General features: G+C 39.6%; 1 protein-coding gene across 2 annotated transcripts in view; it reads right to left on the bottom strand.

The window, feature by feature from the left end:
* Positions 1-21,508, bottom strand: part of SRMS (src-related kinase lacking C-terminal regulatory tyrosine and N-terminal myristylation sites) — a 35,886-nt gene extending 14,378 nt beyond the window's left edge. For both annotated transcript variants that reach the window (XR_011972299.1, XM_072633293.1), the window contains exons 1-3: positions 21,424-21,508; positions 20,756-20,858; positions 12,788-20,096 (exon numbers count right to left, since the gene is read on the bottom strand). Coding sequence is in view for 1 of the 2 variants with exons in the window: in XM_072633293.1 (XP_072489394.1) it covers positions 12,788-13,209 (422 nt within the window). In the remaining variant the exon portion in view is untranslated. The remainder of the gene's footprint in view (positions 1-12,787; positions 20,097-20,755; positions 20,859-21,423) is intronic.
* Between the last annotated feature and the right edge of the window lie 1,068 nt (positions 21,509-22,576).

The raw sequence follows: 22,576 nt of genomic DNA, 5'->3' as shown, positions 1-22,576 counted from the left end.
GTCTAGCACAATGCCTGGGCACAGCAAACACTTAATAAATTTGAATTATATTGAATTTTAAGAGAGAAAAGAGGGAGGGTATTGTCCAGGAAAAGAACAATGGGAGCAATGATATGAAGTAGACCATGAATTTCATGAGTAGAGGACTGCAAAGCTGTCTGGAGCAATGGCTGCTGGGAGATAAAGCAAGTGTAACCTGTCATCTGCCACACAGACCTTGAAACTTGGGCATCTGGTCCAAATCTTCTCTCCAGCAGTTCATTCCCCTTCTTCTATGCCCAACCTCCCATCTCTGCTCTCCTTGAGTGTGACCAAAGGCAGGTTACAAAAGAAAGTACTCCATAGATCATTCCTTCTCTGACATTTTCATCTCTCCTACTTTGCTGATTTTGTCCTCTGTTTGTGAGCATGATAAAATGCCCCAAATCTCTTTTTAAAAAAGACAGACAGAAAGAAAAAAGCTCTCTTTATTTCTTTTCCCTTTCCCTGCTAAAGTTCTACTAAGAGTAGACCCCACACTCTGCCTCCACCTCCTCACAGTCTACTCACTCTTTCACCTACAATCTGACTCCCGTTGCCATCATCTATCTTTGCCCCTCAGCAAGATCTTCATCCTCCTTGACCTCTCTGCAGGATGTGTCACTGCCGACAACCCCTTCCTTCTTGATACACTCTCCTCCCTTGTTTTCCTTGAAACTCTTTTCTGTTTCCTCCTCGTTCAAATCCTCAGGTTTTTTCATTAATTCCTCTTCCTCCTTTTACTCCCTAAGTGTGAGCATTACACACACACACACACACACACACACACACACACACCCCTCTGCTTTCATCTCTCTCCCCTTTTCTCTCCACAAAATTTTCCTGGATGATCTCATTGCTTCAATGATCATTTCTACATACCTGATTTCAAGATCCATCTATCAAGGCTTGATCTCTTTTCTCTGAGCTCTGATTCTACATCTCCAGCTGCCTACTGGGCATCTCCACCCAAATGCCTCATTAGCCTGTCCAATTCAACATATCCAAAACTTGAACTTCTCATATCACCCTTAAACCTTCTCTTCCTCCTAACATCTTCATTTCTGTTGATGCTGCCACCATCTTCCCAGTCACTTGGGCTAAAAATCTCTGTTATCTGGGATTCCCCCCTCTCTCTCATTCTTTATGTACAATCAGTTGTCAAGTCCCATTAGTTCTACCTCTTCAACAGTGCTCATACTCATCCCTTCTTTTCTTTGCTGCCACAACCCCAGTTTAATCTCATCATCCCCTCTCTCCTAAATCACTGATATAGGCTTCTCACTAAGTTCCGTACTTCCCATCTCTCTCTTCTTCTATCTATCCTTCACACAGCAGTCAAAAGAATTGCACAGGTTGGACCATGTCACTCATCTCCTCAAACATTTTCAATAGTTTTTCATTGCCTATTAAAAATATATGAACTACTCAGCTTAGCTTTCAAGGTCCTCCACAATTAAACTTCAGATTACCTTTTAAGCCTTATTTCATGCTATTCTCTTTCAGGTACTCTTCATGCCAGGCAAACTGGACTGTCACAACTTGTCTGATCTTATCCTGACCTCTCCTACATCCTTGTACTCCTGATAAGCTATCCACCATGCCTGAAACACACCCTCTCCACATTGAAATCATTTTCTTCCTTCAAGGCTCAGCTCAGGTATCACATCCTTCATGAAGCCTCCCTTGTATCCCCACCCCCTCAATCTGATAATGATCTCACCATCTGCAAAATTCTCTTAGCTTTCTATTCAGAGCTTTTCTTTGTACTTATGATCTACTATCTTATACCATACATGGCATCGCAGAATCATAGATTTAGAACTGAAAAAACCCTAGAGATCATTAAGTCTAGCTTCTTATTTTATAGATGAGAAAACTCAGGCCCAGAGATGGTAACTGACTCTTCCAGAATTGTGCAGCTCCTGTATAACTTGTTTCAGATTGTTTGCCATCTTGGGGAGGGGGGAGAACAGGGAGGGAGGGAGAAAAATTTAGAACTAAAAATCTTTCAAAAAGGAATTTCAAAAAGAAAAATGTCTTTACATGTAATTGGGAAAAATAAAATACTATTAAATTTAAAAAAGAATTATGCAGCAGATAAGTGCCTAGGAGTAGGAATTGAACCTAGATCTCCCTGACTCTAGATCCAGCATTCTATCTAATATACTACCCTGCCTCTTTAGTGACTGATGTGAAAACTTCTTAAAACCAGAAACTGTTGTTTTTCTTCTTTGTGTATCCGAACTCTAGCCTGAGGTGTTTTTTTTAATTGAATACAATATTTGGAGCTAGAAATTATCTGAGAGAACATCCAGTCCAACCCCATCATTTCACATGTAAGTAAACTAAGGCATGAAAGGATTTGCCTAAGGTCACTCAGGTAGTAAAGGCAGGATGCAAACCCAGCTCCTCAAACTCGAACTCCAGTCCTCTCCCTATTATAATATGCTACCTCAAAATAAGGAACATCGGTCAATAAACACTCGGTTGTGGTTCAAATCCAGCCTGGGATGTTGGTGCTGGGTTTGGAATTGGAGTGCCTGGATTTGGATTGGGATCAAGCAAGTGTATATCCTGTGTGACTTAGGGCAAGTCACTTAAATTCTCTGGATTTCAGTTCCTTACCTGTAAAATGAGAGGGTTGGAATAGATGACCTCTAAGGTCCCTTCCTAGAGAAGGAAACGGCAAATTGCTCCAGTATCCTAGCCAAGAAAACCCCCATGAGATCACAAAATGACTGAATAACAATACAAGATCCCCTCCGGCTTTAAATCTATGATCCCATGACCTCTCAGTCCCTAACTTAGAAAACCTTATCCATGAGGCCAAATAACTGAGTTGAATCAGCAGGTAACAAGGGCCCTGACTATGAAAGACCTTGAAGACCAAGTAGAGGCCTTGTAAGGATGCGTTTACACATAATGAGAAAGCACCATGGATTCTTGAGTAGGGGGTGTGAATAAATGTAAGTTCTTTGAGAACATGAATTATATAGATTTTGTCTTTGTGCCAGTGTTATATGTAGTTTATGTAGTAAGCATTTAGAAGTTTGTGTTGTGTTGAACTGAAGCCATATCACATCCTTATTCTTTAAGCAAAATGATATATAACTATCTCATTTTGCTTTCCTCTTATTTTAAGCACCCTCTAAGGCAGAGTATGGGATACAGTTTCCATTAGCATCAACAACAATTATGCATTAGGACTCTCTCTCTACCTAGAGTAGGCTGGGAATTTTTCTATCTTTTTAATTCTAAAAACATCCCCACCATTTCCATCCAGGAAAGAGGTCTTCTCCATCATGTACTCAATTGGTCCTTAGAGATGGAATGCTGGGATTATAGAGAAAGAAAAGTAAGTTTGACATTCATATGGGAAGGATGGAGGGCAGGAAATGGGGCTGACCAGTGATCCCTTGAAAAAAGCTCCCCATGCCTGGCCAATAATCTTTTGGATGAGATTTTATGACCACTGGTATAAATGTGAAAATGAGAGTTCTAGGTTGTCATCAGCCTAGAATAACTAGTGATCTACTAGTAAATGTTTATTGGCTCTCCAAAGGAAAAAAATACATGAACTACAGTTTTACTTCTAATTTGCATCATTAACATTTTCTCCATCACTTTCTTATGATTAGAAATCAACAAAACAACAAATCAAGCCCTGATTTAATAGTGTTTGATTATTTCAGAAGTACAAATGCTCCCACTGAAAATGTGACAATAGGCTCTCAGCCATCTGAAACCGACTCTAGCACACCCTGGAGTAGAGGTCAAGTAAGAAAAGTGACAGAAAAGGGTGAATTCACTACTAATGAGGAGGAAATTAAAGCAATAATTAGGAGCCCAACTTTTTGCTAATAAATCTGGCAAGTGAAATGGATGACTATTTTACAAAAATATAAATTGCCCAGATTAACAGAAGAGGAAATAAAATCAAATAAATAAAACAAAATATTTAAATAGCCCTATTTTACAAAAAGAAGTTGAACATGCCATCAATGAATTCCCTAAGGAAACCAGGGCCAGATGGATTTACAAGTAAATTCTACCAAACATTTAAAGAACAATAAATTCCAATACTATATAAACTATTTGGAAATATAGGCAAAGAAGGTAATCTACCAAATTTCTTTTATGACACAAATATGGTGCTGATACCTAAACCAGGAAAAGCCAAAGCAGAGAAAGAAAATTATAGCCCAATTTACCTAGTGAATATTGATGCAAAAATTTAAAATAAAATATTAGCAGAGATTACAGCAATTTATCACAAAGGTAATATACTATAACTAGTGGGATTTATACCAGGAATTCAGGGCTGGTTCAATATTAGGAAAACTATTAGCATAATTGACCATATCAATAACAAAATTAACAGAAATCATATGATTACCTCAATAGGTATAAAAAAAAAGCTTTTAACAAAGTACAATACCCATTCCTATTAGAAACACTAGAGTATGCAGGAATAAATGGAGCTTCCTTAAAATGATAAGTAGCATCAAATTTACCATCCTTTGGAGAGGAGAAGGAAGGGGAGGGGGCTCCTCTTGATCCTCCTAGCATTAGAGTGATTATCAATAGTAACTGTTGTTGTTTCCCTCCCAGCCTGATGTTTTTCTTTTTCTTGGCCTCATTAAAGGGGTCATGCCCTGGTTACTGCTTAAACAGGCCTATTCAATGAATGGGTGTTGCCTCACCCTAAGTGAGTGCCTGCAAAGGCCTCGGCCTAAAGAGCCCAAGGTCTCCCATTGCATCCTGGGCCATCTCCAGTCATCCTGATGAATATCTAGTCACTGGATTCAGATGGCTCTGGAGGAGAAGGAGGCTGATGACCTGCACAGCCCTCCCTCACTCAGAACAAAGTCAAGTGCAACTCATGTCATCATTTCTCTGATGGCATGATCTTCTTCAGCAATGAAGGACAAACACAAGTAGCATCTATCTAAAACCATCAGTAACCATTATCTATAATGGGGATAAGCTAGAAGCCTTCCCAATAAGATCAAGGGTGAAACAAGGATGCCCATTATCACCACAATTATTCAATACTGCATTAGAAATGCTAACTTTAGCAACAAGAGAAGAAAAAGAAATTGAAGGAATTAGACTAGGAAATGAGGAAACAAAACAATCATTCTTTGTAGATGATATGATGGTATACTTTAGAGAATCCTAGTGAATCAACTAAAAAACTATTTGAAATAATTAACAACTAGTAAACAAATTAACAACAATTTAAGTAGCAGGATATAAAATAAATCCACATAAGTCATCAGCATTTCTATACATTACCAACAAAGTTCAATAAGAAGAGATAGAAAGAGAAATTCCATTTAAAATAACTGTAGACAATACAAAATATTTGGGAATCTACTTGCCAAGACAAACCCAGGAACTACATGAAAGTAATTACAAAACAATTTTTACACAAATAAAGTCACATCTAAACAACTGGAAAAATATCAATTGTCCCTGGGTAAGCAGAGCTAATATAATAAAAATGACAATTCTACCTAAATTAATTTACTTATTCAGTTCCATGCCAATCAAACTACCAAAACTTATTTTATGGAGCTAGAAAAAAAACAACAAAATTCATCTAGAAGGACAAAAGGTCAAGAATCTCAAAGGAATTAATGAAAAAATGCAAAGTTAGGTGTCCTAGCCCTACCAGATCTAAAACAATATTATAAAGCAGCAATCATCAAAACTATTTGATGTGGTAGATCAGCAGAATAGATGAAATACACCAGACACTGTAGTAAATTATTACAGTAACCTACTGTTAAATAAATCCAAAGACTCCAGCTTCTGGAGTCTCACTATTTGACAAAGAACTCACTATTTGAGAAAACTGTTGGGAAAACTGGGAAATAATATGGCAGGAACTAGACAGAGATCAACATCTCACACTGTATACAAAGATGAAGTCAACATAGGTATGTGATTTAGACATAAAGGACGATACTATAATCAAACTAAGACAGCAAAGAATAGTTTACCTGTCACATCTGTGGAGAAGAGAAGAATTTATGACCAAACGAGGTGGAGAACATTATGAAATACAAAATGAATAATTTTGATTACATTAAATTAAAAAGGATTTGCACAAACAAAAGCCAATGCAACCGACATTAGGAGGAAAGCAGAAAGATAGTAAACAATTTTTATAGCTAGTGTTTCTGATAAAGGCCTCATTTCTCAAATATACAGAGAACTGAATCAAATGTGCAAGAATACAAGACATTCCCCAGTTGATAAATGGTCAAAGGATATTAACAGGCAATTTCAGATGAAGAAATTAAAGCTGTTAGTCACATGAAAAAAACACTATTTTTTTTCCAAAACAAAATCGCTACCAATTAAAGAAATGCAAATTAAAACAACTCTGAAGTACCACCTTATACCTATCGATTGGCTAATATGACAGAAAAGGGAAATTATAAGTGTTGGAGAAGATGCGGGAAAAGTGGGACACTAATGCATTGTTAGTGGAGTTGTAAACTGATCCAACCATTCTGGAGAGCCATTTGGAACCATGTCCAAAGGGCAATCAAAGTGTGTATACCCCTTGATCCAGCAATACCACTACTAAGTCTGTATCTCAAACAAATCATGAGAAACAACCTATATGTACAAAAATATTTATAGCAGCTCTTTTTGTGGGGGCAAAGAATTGGCAATTGAGGGAATGCTCATCAATTAGGGAATGACTGAACAAGTTGTTAGGAAATGATGAGCAGGCAGATTTCAGAGAAACCTGGAAAGGCTTACACAAATTGATGCTAAAAGAAGTGAGCAGAACCAGGAAGACATGTACACAGTAACAGAAACATTGTGCAGTGATCAGCTACGATTGACTTAGCTCTTCTCAACAATACAGTGATCCAAGACAGTTCCTAAAGACAGGAGAGAAAATGCTATCCACATCCAGAGAAAGAACTGTGGAGTCTAAATGCAAACCAAAGCATACTATTTTCACTTTTTTTTTGGCTTTTGGTTTTTGTGACTTTTCCCTTTTGTTCTGTTTCTTCTTTCACAATATGACTAATGTGGAAATATGTTTACATGATTACACATGTATAATCTAAATCAGATTGCTTGCCATCTTGGGGAGGGGGATAGGAGGGAAGGAAGAAGAAAAAATCTGAAGTTCTAAATCTCATAAAAAATGAATGCTGAAAACTATCTTTACATGTAATTTGAAAAAATCAAATACTATTTACCGAAAAAGAAAAGTGGCAAAGGGAATTGGTTAGCACATCCCTAGATGTCATTCCTAGTTTCTTCTTGAAGACTGGCCAGGCTATACCAATATATTCTCTGCCAATATCTAGGTAGACACTACCCAGCTCTGTTCCCTGATGCCTGCCTTAGAAGGAGCAGCCCTCCCTTTCCCTTGACAACAGGATGCCCTTGCGTCTGGGCCAGAGGAAGATGCTAATTACACTTTGCCCTTTCATCTGGAGATCTCAAAGAACTCCACAAATAATCATTAGCTCTCCAAGCCTGGCAATATCTCATTTTCACAGGGAAGAACATAAAACAAGGGTCAGGAAAGGCATTTGCCCAAGGCCAGCTTGATCCTCAGGCCAGGAATGGGACTCTTGTGGGGCTGGTTAATGCAGTATAGCATGGACTCCCACCACCACTCCCTAACCCAGCCCTGACAGTAAGGTTTCTATGAGCCAGAGCCTCCCTGGGACAAACAAGGAGTTAGTCCATTTGGCAGCTTCCCTTCCCAACCTTTGAACAACGAGTGGAGGAAAAAACAGTGGTCAACATTCCAGCAGGCACTAGCTAACTCATGAAGCTAAACCCCATCCTCTTTCCCTAAGACATATAGAGCAGCTCTAAGTTTGTGAGTTTGTGACCTCGACTTCACCAGCTAAATGTGGTTACCCTGACTTGAAAAGCCTGCTCTTTTTTTCTAGCTCTCACTACCATTACCAAGTGTATGGATGTTTCAAGAAACACAGGAGGCCTTACATGATGTGATTTTAAGGCCTGAGAAAGATCCCGCTATCATCACCATCATCCACCACCCCCCAGTCCCAGTAACATCTGAAATTCCAACATTACAAGTTTTTTTTTTCAGACTCTATCCTTTATTTAAAAATAAAGCTTATGGGACAGATAACACATTATGTCCATTTTATTGGTTATTTATTCTTCAGGGTGAACAAATTTACCAGATTTTCATGAGAGTTCATATTGAAAGTGAGGGAAGGAAGGAGAGTATTATTCTCCTGGGTCTCTGAGGAGTGAAGAAGGAAAGGAAGCAAGGAAGGGAATGAGGGAGGGAATAAGGAAGAGAGAGAAAGGCAAGGAGATAAGGAGGGAGGGAGGAGACAAGCACTTACTAAGCACCTACTATGTGCCCAACATGGTGCTAAGTGAACATTTTACAAATATTATCTCATTTGATCCACACAACAACCCTGAAAGTTTCCCCATTTTACATCTGGGAAAACTGAGACAACCAGAGGTTCTGATTTCCCCAGGATTACACAGCTAGTAGGTATCTGAAGATGTAGATTTAATAATATAATAAAGGCCAACCTTTATGTAGCACTTACCATGTGCCAGGTGCTATGCTAGTTTTTTTGTTATTGAGTTGTTTTAGTTCTGTCTGACTCTTCACAATCCCATTTAGGGTTTTCTTGGCAAAGATACTGGAGTGGTTTGCCATTTGCCATTTCCTTCTCCAGTTCATTCTACAGATGAGGAAACTGAGGCAAACAGGGTTAAGTTACTTGCCCAAGATCATGAAGCTATGTGTCTGAAATATGATTTGAACTCAGGCTTTCCTGACTCTGGACCCAGCACTCTGTGTACTGTGCCACTTAGTGACAACAGAAGGGATTCTGCTAAGGGAGGAAAGGGCACTGAAATGGGACATCGAGAGCAACTACAATGAATACAAATTATATTTCAGTGTTCCAAGATCCCCAGAAGGCAGGCCCAGGGATTTGCTTAGTCCCCCTCTAGATAGATCCAGCTCAGTTGTCTAATTTGTGCCACTCCCAGAGTTCACAGCTCTTCTCTGGAGTGTGGTATCACAGTACTGGACATAGGAGTCAAAAGAGACACGGACTTGACTCCCACCTCTGACGTTAACTAGGTGACCATGGGCAAACCAGCTCCTCAAAGGCAGGGACTGATTCATCTTTATATTACTAGCACCCTAGCACAGTGCCTAGTGAATAGTGGGTACTTAAAAAATACTTGTTGATTAATCAGTAAACCCATACCTAGTACTTACCTCTCTGGGTTATTATGTGCTGCAATTTGGAAACTGTGTGTATATAAATATATATAATATGTGTGTATATAAATATACATATACACATACAAATATATGTGTGTATATATACACATATACATACACAGATTTATATATCTATATATTATGTGTGTTTATATACATATATATATTCACACATGTGTATCTGCAAAATTTAAAGGGTCACACTGCCTGGGGAACAGTGCCTAAACAAATTGAGGCACATGAATATAATGGAATATGACCTCATCATGATAAATGATCAATATGAAAAATCCAGAGAAGCATGGGGAGATAGAACTGATGCAGAGTGAAGCAGGCAGCACCAGGAAAGCAGTATACATGCTGAGAGAACAATGTACAAAAAAACAAGCAATATTGTGTAACAGTGATAACCAAGCCACACCCTTCCCCCTAAGAGCTGTGAAAACCCATTTCCTTCCTCTCTTGGCAGAGGTGGAGGATTTTATGACTACAGCATTGCACATACTATCAGATTCAGATGAGCCGTTGAATAGTTTTCCTGAACTGATTTTTCTCTCTTTTTTATTCATTCAAGAGATGGTTCACTAGGGAAAGGAGATGAAAAAGTGGAAATGAAGATGATATTAAAAAACAAAGTTTCTCCATAAAAATTTGAGTATAAAAATCTAAAGAGTTCTATTATCGGGTATCAATATTATTATTATAATTGCCACTGCTAAATTGATTTCTTCTGGGCCTGTTGGCAGACCAGTTTCCATGAGCACATGCTACCTGTTAGAATCTTGCTTGGAACCATGCAGGTTCTAGGCTTCTCTGTCAGTATCTAGGAAGAGAGAGGAATTTTGGCAGAGACAAAGATGAGACACTGTCATTTGTCCACATGACTTTTCATAAAGATTGCAAATAGGTTTTATCTGCTGGCATCTTCAGAGACAGAATGTTCCCTAAACATGGGTTTAGGAGACTATAGGGTCTAGGAGATATGTCAGTAGATGGAAGAATAGGGGAAAGGGGTGATCAGTTTAGCATCAGAGACGAGAGAAACAGGGCAACAACCTTCTCAGTGCTGAGTCATCTCAGGAAGTGTCTCTTTTTTCCAGTTTCTTTCACCCAACCCTAATGCTTCATGCTCTGTGAGAACCATCCTTACTCCAGCCTATCAGAAAGTGCTGCCATTTCTCTGACACAACAAAAAATAAAGTCTAAGTGATTCATGTTTCTCAGAGATCGATAAGAGTCAGACAGTCTTCAGTGGGAATTGTCATGGTCAGGTAAGGAAGGATGAAGGTACTGAATACCAGCCCCCAGATAACTATATCCAGCCCTGCACTCCACTGTCCATCTTGGGTCTTCCTCATTATCATGTCCTTTCACAGGGATAGGTGCAGGGAGAGCAATATTCTTAGAAAGAGTTCAGAGCCCTACTATGGCAGAAGACGCTCTTCCTTGGGTAAGAGTCTGACATAAGAATGACCTACAACAAAATCTGATACCTCATTGGAGCTGCCTCAATTGTTCTACATTCTATCCCTGATTCTCAATGAAATCTTTAGTCATTCTTTCCCCTCTTACCTCAAACTCCCCATTTTCTCAAAACGAAATAATAAACCTGGTATAAATCCTTTGGCTCAGTGTTATGGATGACAAGGAAGACCTCTTTCTTGGATATAATATGGCTGCTTTGAGACTAAAAACACAGAAACTAAATAACCTACTAACGGGGAATGAATTCAACATAAAGTATACTCTCCTAGACAATAGTATGACTGGAGTGAAGTCTTGTCTATGAAGCCTCCCCTGAATAATCCCATCTCATAATGATCTTTCTTTGATTTTAAATTTTTCCAGCACTTAAGTAGACACACCTACCTACACACATGCTCTCACATTCCTGCCTTGCCCTTTCATGTGTATATACTATGTCTCACCAAACTAGATCACAAACTCCCTAAGGGTAGGAACTGAGCTTTCTGCTTCTTTTACATTTGTCATAGGAACTCACTTAATCCTTAATAAATGCTCATTGTATTTCCGCCTTCCTTCCTTTATGAATATTTGTCTTTGTCTACTCAAAGCAAGAAGAATCAACATTCACCAAAAAGAGCACAGAGAGAACTATACTTGCTCAGTCTTTAACTTCATATGTAAACAACAGGAAAAAGAGTCTTTTAGTTATATTGAACAGTAAGTGACCTTTTTGCCCAGTTATGGGAGGGTACCATTCCTGGAACCTTGGTTCTGCCTGCCCATGTTCCCATTGGACTGAGTCTCCCTGACTCATCTCTCTGAACACAAATCCAAAATTCCCTGAACCATCACTGATTGGTGACAAAGAGAGTCAAGGGTCCAGAAGAACTGTTAGTATATAGGCTACCAGATTAGGAGTCAACCAGGGATCTCAAATCACAGGATCATTAATTCAGAGCCCAAAGGGCCTCCCGAGATCATCATCTAGTGCAATCTCTTCACTTTGCAAGTAAAGAATCTGAGCCTTAAAGAAGTTAAGTGACTTGCCCCAAATCACACTGATGATAGAATCTCACCCTCTCACTCTAAGCTCAGTAGTCTTTCCACAGGAATGTGCTGCTCTTTAAAAGTTATTCTCACACTGAGAGACTTACTTGAACTGATATGGAGTGAAATAAGCAGCCAAGAAAACAATATACACAATGATTACAGCAACGTAAAGAGTAAAAATAACTAGCACAAAATAACCATAAGAGGAATTGTATAATTACAAAAACCAAAATTGGATGGAGGGGACAAATATGAGAAGACATTTCCCCCCCTATCCCACAGACACCTTTGCAGAGGTGAGGGGGTGGGGGAGGTAAGAGACCAGTCCACAGGTGTGAAATATTGCCTGTGATGTCAGATTTTTTGATACATTGTTCTGCTGATTTTTTTCTCTCTTCTTCCACTTTAAAAAAATTTTTTGTTTGGCTCTCTCTGAGAGGAAGGAGGAGGGAAATAGGGAAATCTGACTTGAAAACAAAGACACCAAATACAAATCAATTTTTTAAAAAGTTTTTCTCAGGGCTCCTTGGTTTTCTTTTGGAAGGGTATTGGGAAGATCACAAAAATGGATCCTATTCAACCTTGGGAAAGAACAAGAATCAGGTGCTTTCTAACAATTGTCAGGGTTTAGAAATTCATGTCCTGATGGTATGCCATTGAATATGAAACCTTTCTAGACTGCTTCCATTCCCAAGGGCCTCTGATTTTCTGGTGCTACCCGAGCCCAGTAGAGAGTAAGAAATAACAAATAAGAAATCGCAATCTCTATGCATAATTTAGGGAAAGTCAGAAAAATCAGAGAGAAATTCTCACTTGTATCCTGGGTTCACCACCCTGAACTCATCCCCCAGATAATCGATCTGAGTGACTTGAAAAAAGTATAGTTTCCAGCACAGTTATCTCGCTGTTGAGGCTATCTCCCTCAAAAGACCTATAGTCAAACAGTGAAGTGTCAGTATCTATGATACTTACGGTTGGTCAGAGAAGGTCTCCTGGGTGGCTTTGGCCACATAATTAATGGGTACCAGCCCAGTGCTTGGTCGACCAGAGAGCCTCCTGGCAAAGATGTAGTCACCCTCTTCTTTGATCACAAAGAGTTTGTCTCCTCGGCTCACACTCAGCTCATCTGCACACCTGGCTGTGAAGTCATATAGAACCATGAAAAGGACCGCAGGAGGGGGGCTGCTTGATTTCAGAGAGAAAGGTTCTGGGTCAGGGTCAGGATCAAGGTCCATTGTGATAGGATCAGGGCCTGGATATCTGGGGATGCAGTCATCAGGGATACTCGTGGGCCAAAGCTTGTTCCAAAAGAATGATAGGAAAGTCAAGTGTTTCCTCAAAAAAGACTCCATTCTGGCTGCCGACAGACCCCCAGGGTACCAAGATTGTTTCATAAGGGCCTGCCCAGTTGGAAACAGGACCTAGATCTGAATTCACCTGGCCCAGATGACACAGATCTCCCCAAGCATCTTCCTGCCTGTGTGAGGAACTGCCTCCGACTGCTCCCTTACTCCAGGAATGTCTCTGTGTTGTCTTTTCTATGCAAACTTCTGAGGGTGGAAAGTGAAACTGGAAAAGCCTGTAGAACTTGTTTTCCTGAACTCCTTAGCTGGAACACACACACACACACACATATCTGGATCCCTAGCCACAGCTGGAGTGTCCTTAAGTTTAAGAATACAAACACATTTAAGGCTTAGGGAGATCATAAAATTTGACCTCTTGCAAGTTATACTATTTTTTAAAAAAAATATTTCAAAAGGAAAACAAGCTTCAGCCAAGGGGTGAGGTAGGAAGAAATTTTAATTTTTTTTCCTATTGTAGATCTCAGTTTCTTTACACATAAAAAGATGGGCCAGATGATCCTTACACTCCTTTCCTGACATGATAGCCAGGGATTCTAAGCCTTCTCTATTCACCTTGTAATGAACTGGGATGTCTCAGTGATTTTGGAGGGAAATTATTCTTTTGGACAGGGACACTTGTCTGTATTCGATCCTAAGAATTTTAGAGTTTTGTGATGTTTCTCTTGTCCCTTTTCCCTGTTTAAGGATTCATTAGCCAATGATTATTGGGAACATGTGGGATGATTCCAAAAGCTCAGCTCAGTAATACTAATGACTGAATTTAAAACAGGCCAATAGGATGAACCTAGGTGATTTTCCATAAAGAATGCTCGGAAAGGGATGGTGCCTGCCAGGAAACTAGAATGGAAGGTACTTATTCTGTGAGTCGTCTTTTCCTAAGAAAATAGCAGTGTCATCATAGAGTACCAGAACCAACTCACATGAGAAGTAATAGTTAGTAAACCTGGGAGCTGTCCAGTCTGCATTGGATGGATTTCCTTTCCTATAACCCTGTGGTCATATTTCTATAGTTCACTTCATAGGACTGAACTGTTCCATTCAAAACCCTGAAATCGGTTTAGTTTCACTACCTCCTCAGATTCATGTTCACAAGTTCCTGTTTCCGCTGAACTTCTCACACCCAAACCAGAATTGAACACGACATCATAATGAAAAATACAAACACACTGCAATGCAAATAACATGTTGACTCAGGCAGCAAGTACAGGACTCACTGGGAAGAGTACTGCTTCAGATGATAGAAACAGAGACTACGATTTCATTGATAAAAGTAATTAACAAATGAGGAAACTCTTTTTCCTAAGGCACATCAACCTCTTACAACCTGCAGACTTGAAGTGTTTGCTAGAGCACTGAGAGGTTAAGTGATTTGTCCAAAGTCATTCGATCAATATGTGTAAGGGATGGAATTTAAACCTACAATCTTGCTGGCTTCAAAGCTAGATCTCTTATCCAGGGCAGCTAGGTGACTCAGTGGAGAGAATATCAGGCCTGCAGTCAGGAAAACCTGAGGTCAAAGCTGGCCTCAGATACTTACTAGCTGTGTGATCTTGGGCGAGTCTCTTAATCTCTGTTTGCCTCAGCTTCCTCATCTGCAAAATGGGGATAATCACCTATTTCCCAGGGTTGTTGCAAAGACCAAATGAGATAATAATTGTAAGTCACTTAGCACAGTTCTTGGTACATAATAAGCACTATATATATAAATGGTACTTATTATGCACTATAGCATACTATTTCCCATATCCTTTCTCTGATGTTTACATAGTGGGAACCACTGCCTCTCCCCATCCTGCATGCCCCCACCCCAGGGCATGGACAATGCCTTAATTCCTGGTTACAGAGAACACATGAATGATTTGGGGGGCAACTTCCAGACATAGGGTGACCCAGCACAGAAATGATTTTGCATTTTAGTTAAGCCTGGTATACTAAACCCGGAGTATAGTTAAAAGAGCAGATAACTTCTAGATCAACCCTCTTCATCATGACTTTTCTGTGGGCCAAGTGGTTCACTCTATCTCTGTCTCTCTGTGTTCATTCTTTGTTTTCAAAGAAGACTGTGACATCAGAGAAATGATGATATGACTTGTACTTGACTTTGTTTTGAGTAAGAGAGGGCTGTACTGGTCACCAGCCTCACTTCTCCTCCAGAGCCATCTGAATCCAGTGACCAGATATTCATCAGGATGACTGGAAAAGGCCCAGGATGCAGTGAGAGATCTTGGCCTATTCTGGTACTCATTTAGAGTGAGGGAAGGCCATTCATTAAATAAGTCTCTCTAAGAAATAATCAGGTATTGGCCCTTTAATGAGCAAAAGAAAAAAATAAGTAAATCAAGCTCAGAGGGAAAGAGCAACAATTACTACTGATAATCACTCTGAAGCCAGGAGGGGTCCAGAAAATAGCCATGATGATCACTCTATTTCTAGACTCTTGTGAAGTGGCAGGGTGGGGGAGGTGCTCATTCTCTTCCCCTAATTAACTATTCCCTGGTGTACCCACATCCGAGAAGGTGCTGTGTTCTATGAACAAAGCAGAACTGAAGTAACTCAAAAGAAACAGGACATGTGCAAATTTAGAGAATCCACCTCGAATGTTCACATAGACTATCTGTTCCCAACCTGTGGGAGAACATTCTGAGCTCATATTGGTCTGACTGGCCACAGTCAGACACACTGTAACATGACTCTAACATAATGATGTCATTTTGATACTCTGCCAGAATGAAAGGCAACCACCAAGCAACATGGACTCAGTTGGACAAACCTGCCCCTGAACTCCTGTCATCTTTTTCTCCTTAGGTTTCCTTTCTGGAGTAGGTGACCAAATACAGTTTTTGTGGTGGACATGTCCAAGCTTAGTGGGTTCAAAAGATCCAGAGACTGGGTGACTAATAAAAAGAGTAGTTGGTTCAGACAGCAGTAAGAACAATTGACTGCAGAAGCAACTGAATTCAAGTTCAAAAGAGATTCAGGTTTTTAGTGGAATAACAGTACAGTGGCAAGAGGAAATATAAAATGCTCAATTAGCAATTCTACCAACTACTTTATATTATGTTGAAGTATTATCCTCTCAATAGATTGTACCAGAATTTCTAAGTTACTAAATCCTGTTCTATTAGGGTGAGTTTTTAGGTTGCCTTTTTATATGTAGAAATCATATGTCTCACTAATGCACTGTTGGTGGAGTTGTGAACTGATCCAACCATTCTAGAGAGTAATATGGAACTATGTCCAAAAGGCAATCAAACTGTGCATACCCTTTGATCCAGCAATAACAGTATTAGGTCAGTATCCCAATGAGATCATAAAAAAGAGAAAAGGACACACATATACAAAAATATTTATAGCAGTTCTTTTTGTGGTAGCAAAGAATTAGAAAGTGAAATGTCCATTAATTGGGGAATGGCTGAACAAGTTGTGGTATATAAATTTAATGGAATATTATTGTGTTATAAGAAATGATGAGCAGACTGATTTCAGAAAAACCAGAAAAGACTTAGACAAACTGAGTGAATGTGAACAGAGGCAGGAGAACATTATACATAATAACAGCAACATTGTGCAACAATCAGCTGTGATTGACTTAGCTCTTCTCAGCAATACAATGATCCAAGACAATTTCAAAAGACCTAATGGGAAATGCCATCCACATCCTGAGAAAGAACTATGAAGTCAGAATGAAAATTGAAGCACGCTATTTTTAATTTTTTTGGTTTTGGTTTTGGTTTTCTTGTGATTTTTCCCTTTTGTTCTGTTTCTTCTTTTACAACATAACTAACTGTGGAAATATGTTTAACATGATTGCATTTGTATAACCTATATCAAATTGCTTACTGTCTTGGGGAGAGGGGAGGGAAGAAGGGAAAGAGGAAGCAGAAAAATTTGGAACTCAAAAACTTAGAAAAAATGAATGCTGAAAATTATCTCTACACTTATTTGGAAAAAATAAAATACTATTTACCCCCCCCCCCAAAAAAATCATATGTTCCATGCCTAATAAATATTGTACCCTGAAGTACAATACCCTGAAAGTCTTTTTTATTCCATCCTTTTTGTCATTGACTCTAGACATGAGCAACAAAGAAATTTTTCCAGCGGGATTTCACAAGCCAATGGGTCTGAGAAAAAAAGAGCTCACCCCCTCTCTTAAAGGCAAGATTAAACCCAGTCCAAACCAGATATGCCTGGATATATAGCAAGGAGGTGATCTAGTATACCCAATTCTGTAGTAACTCAATAGTCATTTCTCCAAGTTAGCCTCACTACCTGTGTGACCTTGGGCAAGTCATTTAATCCCTTTGGTTCTCGATATTTTTTAATCTATAAAATGTGGCATTTAGGCTAAAGGTCTTCCAAGGTTCCTTTCCAAGTTTACATCTTTGGTGCTGTTAAAGCACATATAAGGTTCTGTGTTCACTCTCCTAAATCTACCCTGTCCCCAGCGCTGGTGATCTGGTTCCCAGAAATCAAATAATTCTTCTCCTCAGAGTTTGAGAGATAAACCTGTGGACTATGGAGTAGCTTCCTAATATTGTCATGCTCAAGCCTCCATTGAGTGTGTTCCCCCAAATATCACTGGACCAGAGCTAGTTAGTATCACCCCAGTATCATTTAATCTGTGATTAATACCCCAATATCATTTTGATTAGCTAATATCTCAATATCAATTAGCTTTAATGAAGGAATATTTACTGAGAGGATATAGCAAGCACCAAAGCAAAAAATTTCTCAACCAGAAGCACACTTTCTTCTACCACCCTGAGTCCATGGGTAACATGGGCTCAAGTTTACATTGACTGATACACATATTCCTCCCACCAAATTCACTTCTGAAGGCAGCAGAGCTGATGGGCAAGTTGATCCTTTGCTTGCATTATATAGCATCTTAGTTGCCAGGCTGATTCACTACCAGGCCAGTTAAAGCTGGTCACCCTGTGCCTGACTACTCACCAGGTTTGGCTGCTGTTGGATTAGGGTAAAAATGTTGCTCTGCCATGAAGTCTGGAAGCTGTGTGGCACAGAATGCAGGACTTGGAGTTAGGAAGATCAAAGTTTAAACCCAGCCTCAGACACTTACTTACTAGCTATGTGATCCTGGGCAAGTCACTTAACTCTGTTTGCCTCAGTTAACTCGTCTGTAAGATCTGTAAAAAGAAATGGCAAACAACCCTAATATCTCTGCCAAGAAAACTCCAAACGGGGTCACCAAGAATTGGACACAAATGGAATGACCAAACAATAATAACAAAACATGGAATTCAGCTACTGTGCTTCTGATGGTTCTGTTGACTCGCAAGACCATAGCCAAGTCCATTCCATCTCCAATATGCATTCATCTAAGGTCAAGGGAGAAGAACTGTAACACATAGTAAAAACAGCAGCACAATGTGTTCATAGCCACATGGCAGCCCAGGTGAGATAAGGGAGATAAAGCAAATACTCTTCTTCCCATCCAGAGACTTACAGTAGTTTCTTCCTCACTTGAAAGTCACCAGGGAAGAGAGAAATACTGAGTTCCTCTTTTGGAGCCTTTTATATGTACAAGCAATCTAGCACAGTAGCCAGTTAAAAGGTTTGGGGTTTTTTTAAACATCTTATGGTAAGCCAATAGAGAATAGTCATCAAATACCTTCATGCACTCTGAATCTGGGGCAAGGCCCCTCTGTTATGTATCATGTTTTTCCAGAACCAGGCTCACACAGTCTCCAAGGGAGCTGATGCCAGGCAGGGCACACTGTGAATTCTACTACATTCAACTGCTAAAGACCAGATTATGTTCCCCACCCACCATTGTAGTATTATCTTATATCACTCCTACCCCTCATTTCCCAAAACTGTCACCCCCTACATCTCCAGCTCCATTCATCCTTACTCTGCATACTTCCTTGCCTGTTCAGCAGTGCAATCAACAGAACAGAAATGATGTTAAGTATTCACCAGGTGATGACTGTTAAAGTCCTTCAACATGGAAACAGTGAAGTCTCAAATCCTTTATCCATTGCTTCTATGATATTTCAATATCTGAAAGGGTTAGCACCAGCATGAAGGAGGGGATTCAAGAATTAGCTCCCATAGGGGTAGCTAAAGGCCAGGGAAAGCACACCAGCTCTATGCCCATTTTTTCCCCTCTTCCTTTTAATCTCTCTCCCTTTTTCTTTCTCTGGCTTTTATCTTTCCCAGTGAACCTTCCCCCTTAGACCAATTCTCTCCAGAGACCTCAATCCAGCCTTTCACTCCCATATACCTGTAATCCACGCAACTCAGTTGATGAAATCACACGTCTAGGACCTAGGCATCCGAAGACTTGTGGACAAACAAAAATCATGGTGGAAGCATGCATTACTGAAAGTAGTGCTCTCTCTACCTGCATCAGTAAGTCTCAGAAAGAGCACATTTGGTTGTAGCAGTGAAAAGGGCTAGGGCAATAAGGATCAAGGGCAGGTCAGACTGGTAGGACTTGCTTTATATTAAGTACAATCTTTATATAGTCATTCATTCATTTGTTTGTTTTTAACATTCTTTTTTTCTTTTGAGTTCCAAATTCTCTCTCCCTCCAGCCCTTCTCTTGCCTGAGAAGGCAAGCACTATGATATGCCCATTATACATGTGAAGTCATACAAAACATAATGGAGTCTTATAATCGGTTTAGAGACTAGAGCCAGGAAGTCAAATATTTAAAGAGCTTAGAGATTATGAAAAAAGTCCCATCATCTCAGACTTTCCTCCTTTAGAATCATTTCCCATTGATGATTCTAATTACCTGGTAATTGAAGAGCTCATTCTTTATAAAAACTTGCAAGACACCTTCTCTTTAGGGTATTTGCCACATTTGCTGTTAGTGCTGAGCCCTGGACTCAAGTACAGTTGGTTTTCATTTTATGTGCATGTCACGAAGTAGATCATGAAGACTGGAACCATAAGTAAAGTCTTGATTAATTGAGCCAGATTGGTTGAATATTGGCCTCTTTTATGTCACTATCCAAAAGACCAGTATGAACTTGTCAAGGAAAAACAACCTTCCCTTTCCCTGTTTTGGTTGGCAACAGTGCTAGGAAACAGTGGCTCCAGGATCAGGGGAAATCCCCAAATAATGCCCCCAAATTGCATTTCCCAAAATATTTCTCCCTTTACCTGGGACAGTAAAGGAAAAAAATTATATGCAAATGATTCCAACAAAATATTATTGACCAGTGAAGGCTTTGTGGGATACTAGATCTAGAAAGTAATTCCTGATTGCAACATATGTATATCTATTTTGGAGGCACTTTATATCTGCTCACTGTTTTGCAAAGGAAATATAGAGCATGTGCTCATCTGGAGCAGGGATATATACTGAATGACCCATGGAAGGTCCAAGAGGTAGGATTTCTATCATGGAAGACATGAACCTCACAATGACACAGAGACAAATGTTTCTTAGCATCTCTTTACACATGCTTCCAGGCAAGGACAAGGACAAGGAATCACTGATGAAGGTGCATCTATTTTTATAGGGAGTTCAAAAGGAAAAAGAAGAAAAGAAAAGAGAGAAAATAACCCAAGGCCGGGGAACCATAGACCATCAAACCTCAGAGATGAAAGAGACCTCAGGGGTCATCCAATCCATCCCCTTATCCAGCTTGTTTATCAAAGGCTCTTCCAGTCTTTGCTTATATAACTCTGTGATGGACCTGAAGTAGAAACAGAAAATCCTATTCTGAGATAACTATTGTTAAAATACTTTCCTTTATGCTGAGTCAGAATCTTCTTCCCTGTAACCTCTATCCATTGGTCCTAGGTAGTTTTCTCTGGAAATAGGATAATCCTACTCCTTCTTCCAGATAAGAGTCCTTCACACATTTAAATATAACAACTGTCATACACGCCCTCTTCTTTGATCACAAAGAGCTTGTCTCCTGGGCTCACACTCAGCTCATCTGCACACCCGGTTGTGAAGCCATACAGAACCATGAAAAGGACCACAGGAGCAGGGCTGCTTGATTTTGTAGAGAGGGTCCTGGTCAGGGTCAGGATCAAGGTCCACTGTGACAGGATCTTGAGGGTCCATATCCCCACCAAAAAAAGCCCCTTTAAATAATAAAAGCTTTCAGAGAGTTACTTTTTTTTATTAACTTATGGCTTTACTATGTAAATATATATACATCTAGCAATATATATTTGCTGTCTTTCTCAGTCTTGTAAGTAAGGTGTCACCTGATTATCATAACTCCTTTCTGCAAGCCCCCCCTTCCTTACCCCTTTATGTTTTCCTTCTTCCTCATAATTGTCTTTTGTCAGGGCCTAGTCTTTGAGAATTTCCCATGATGGGAGGGTCTGGGGGCCTGGTTTAGGGGAGAAAAAGGCTGGGCTGGCTGCTTCTCTGTGGTTTTGTTGTTATTTCTTTTTTTGCATTCATTCTCATTATTTTTTTCTGGAAAAAAACAACAGAACAAAAAAAATGCTCCATATTAGATACAAGAATAGGTCTCTAACAGAAGACAAACCCTTCTCCTAAAAAGAAATTATTCTACCTGACTCATATCTGGAAAAAGAAAGGCTGCCATCCCTATTGTGAATCACCAAATGAATCCATAGAAAGGGTAGCACATATGCCAAGGCTGGTTAGGTAAATAAAAAGATTCATATTGCAGCTGATGGCTTCCTCTGTACTGATTTTCCAGGAAAGAAATAGAGCCACAGTGACAGAGTCACCAAAATAAACTTCTATCTTCCTTTCTTTTGGTCTGTGACTTTTCCTTTACATGGTTAGCCAAGAGAAAGAAGTCACTAAATTCCTGCCACCTAAACCTTGGCTTTGTGACTACTAGACTATATAAGCTACACAAGATCAGGGACTGTGTTCTATGGAAACCTTGCAATCTCCCCTAAAGTTCTGAGCACAGTACTCTGCACAGAGTATTTAGTCTCTCCATCACCAATAATATAGTTAAGTGTGTACGATGAGCCATGCACTGTGTTGACTACTGAGAACCAAGATAAAAACAATTCTTGTCTTCAGGAGTTCAAATTCTAATGGTGGAAATAATATGTAAATAACTTGGCACATAAAAGATATATCCAATGTAGATGGAAGACAATCTCAGGACAGCACTAGCAGCTGAGAGAATTAGAAAAGGCCTCCAGCAGAAGGTGGGACTTGAAGAGAGTCTTGAAGAAAGCCAGAGAAACCTAGAGATGGAGGTGAGAAGGGAGAGCAGGTATAGGAGTCAGTGAGCACTAAGGAAGCATATGGGAGATGCAGTTTTGTGTTCAAAGAACAAGTAATCCAGTATGGCTGGGCCATAGAGTTTGTGTAGGGAAGTAAAGAATGAGAAGACTGGAAAGATAGGAAGGGGCCAAGTTGTAAAGAGCTTTAAATGCTAGATGACTTATATGTGATCCCAGAGGT

The sequence above is a fragment of the Notamacropus eugenii genome, chromosome 1, assembly GCF_028372415.1.
Source record: "Notamacropus eugenii isolate mMacEug1 chromosome 1, mMacEug1.pri_v2, whole genome shotgun sequence".
Classification (NCBI taxonomy): Eukaryota; Metazoa; Chordata; class Mammalia; order Diprotodontia; family Macropodidae; genus Notamacropus; species Notamacropus eugenii.
This window is presented reverse-complemented; position numbering and strand designations above follow the sequence as displayed.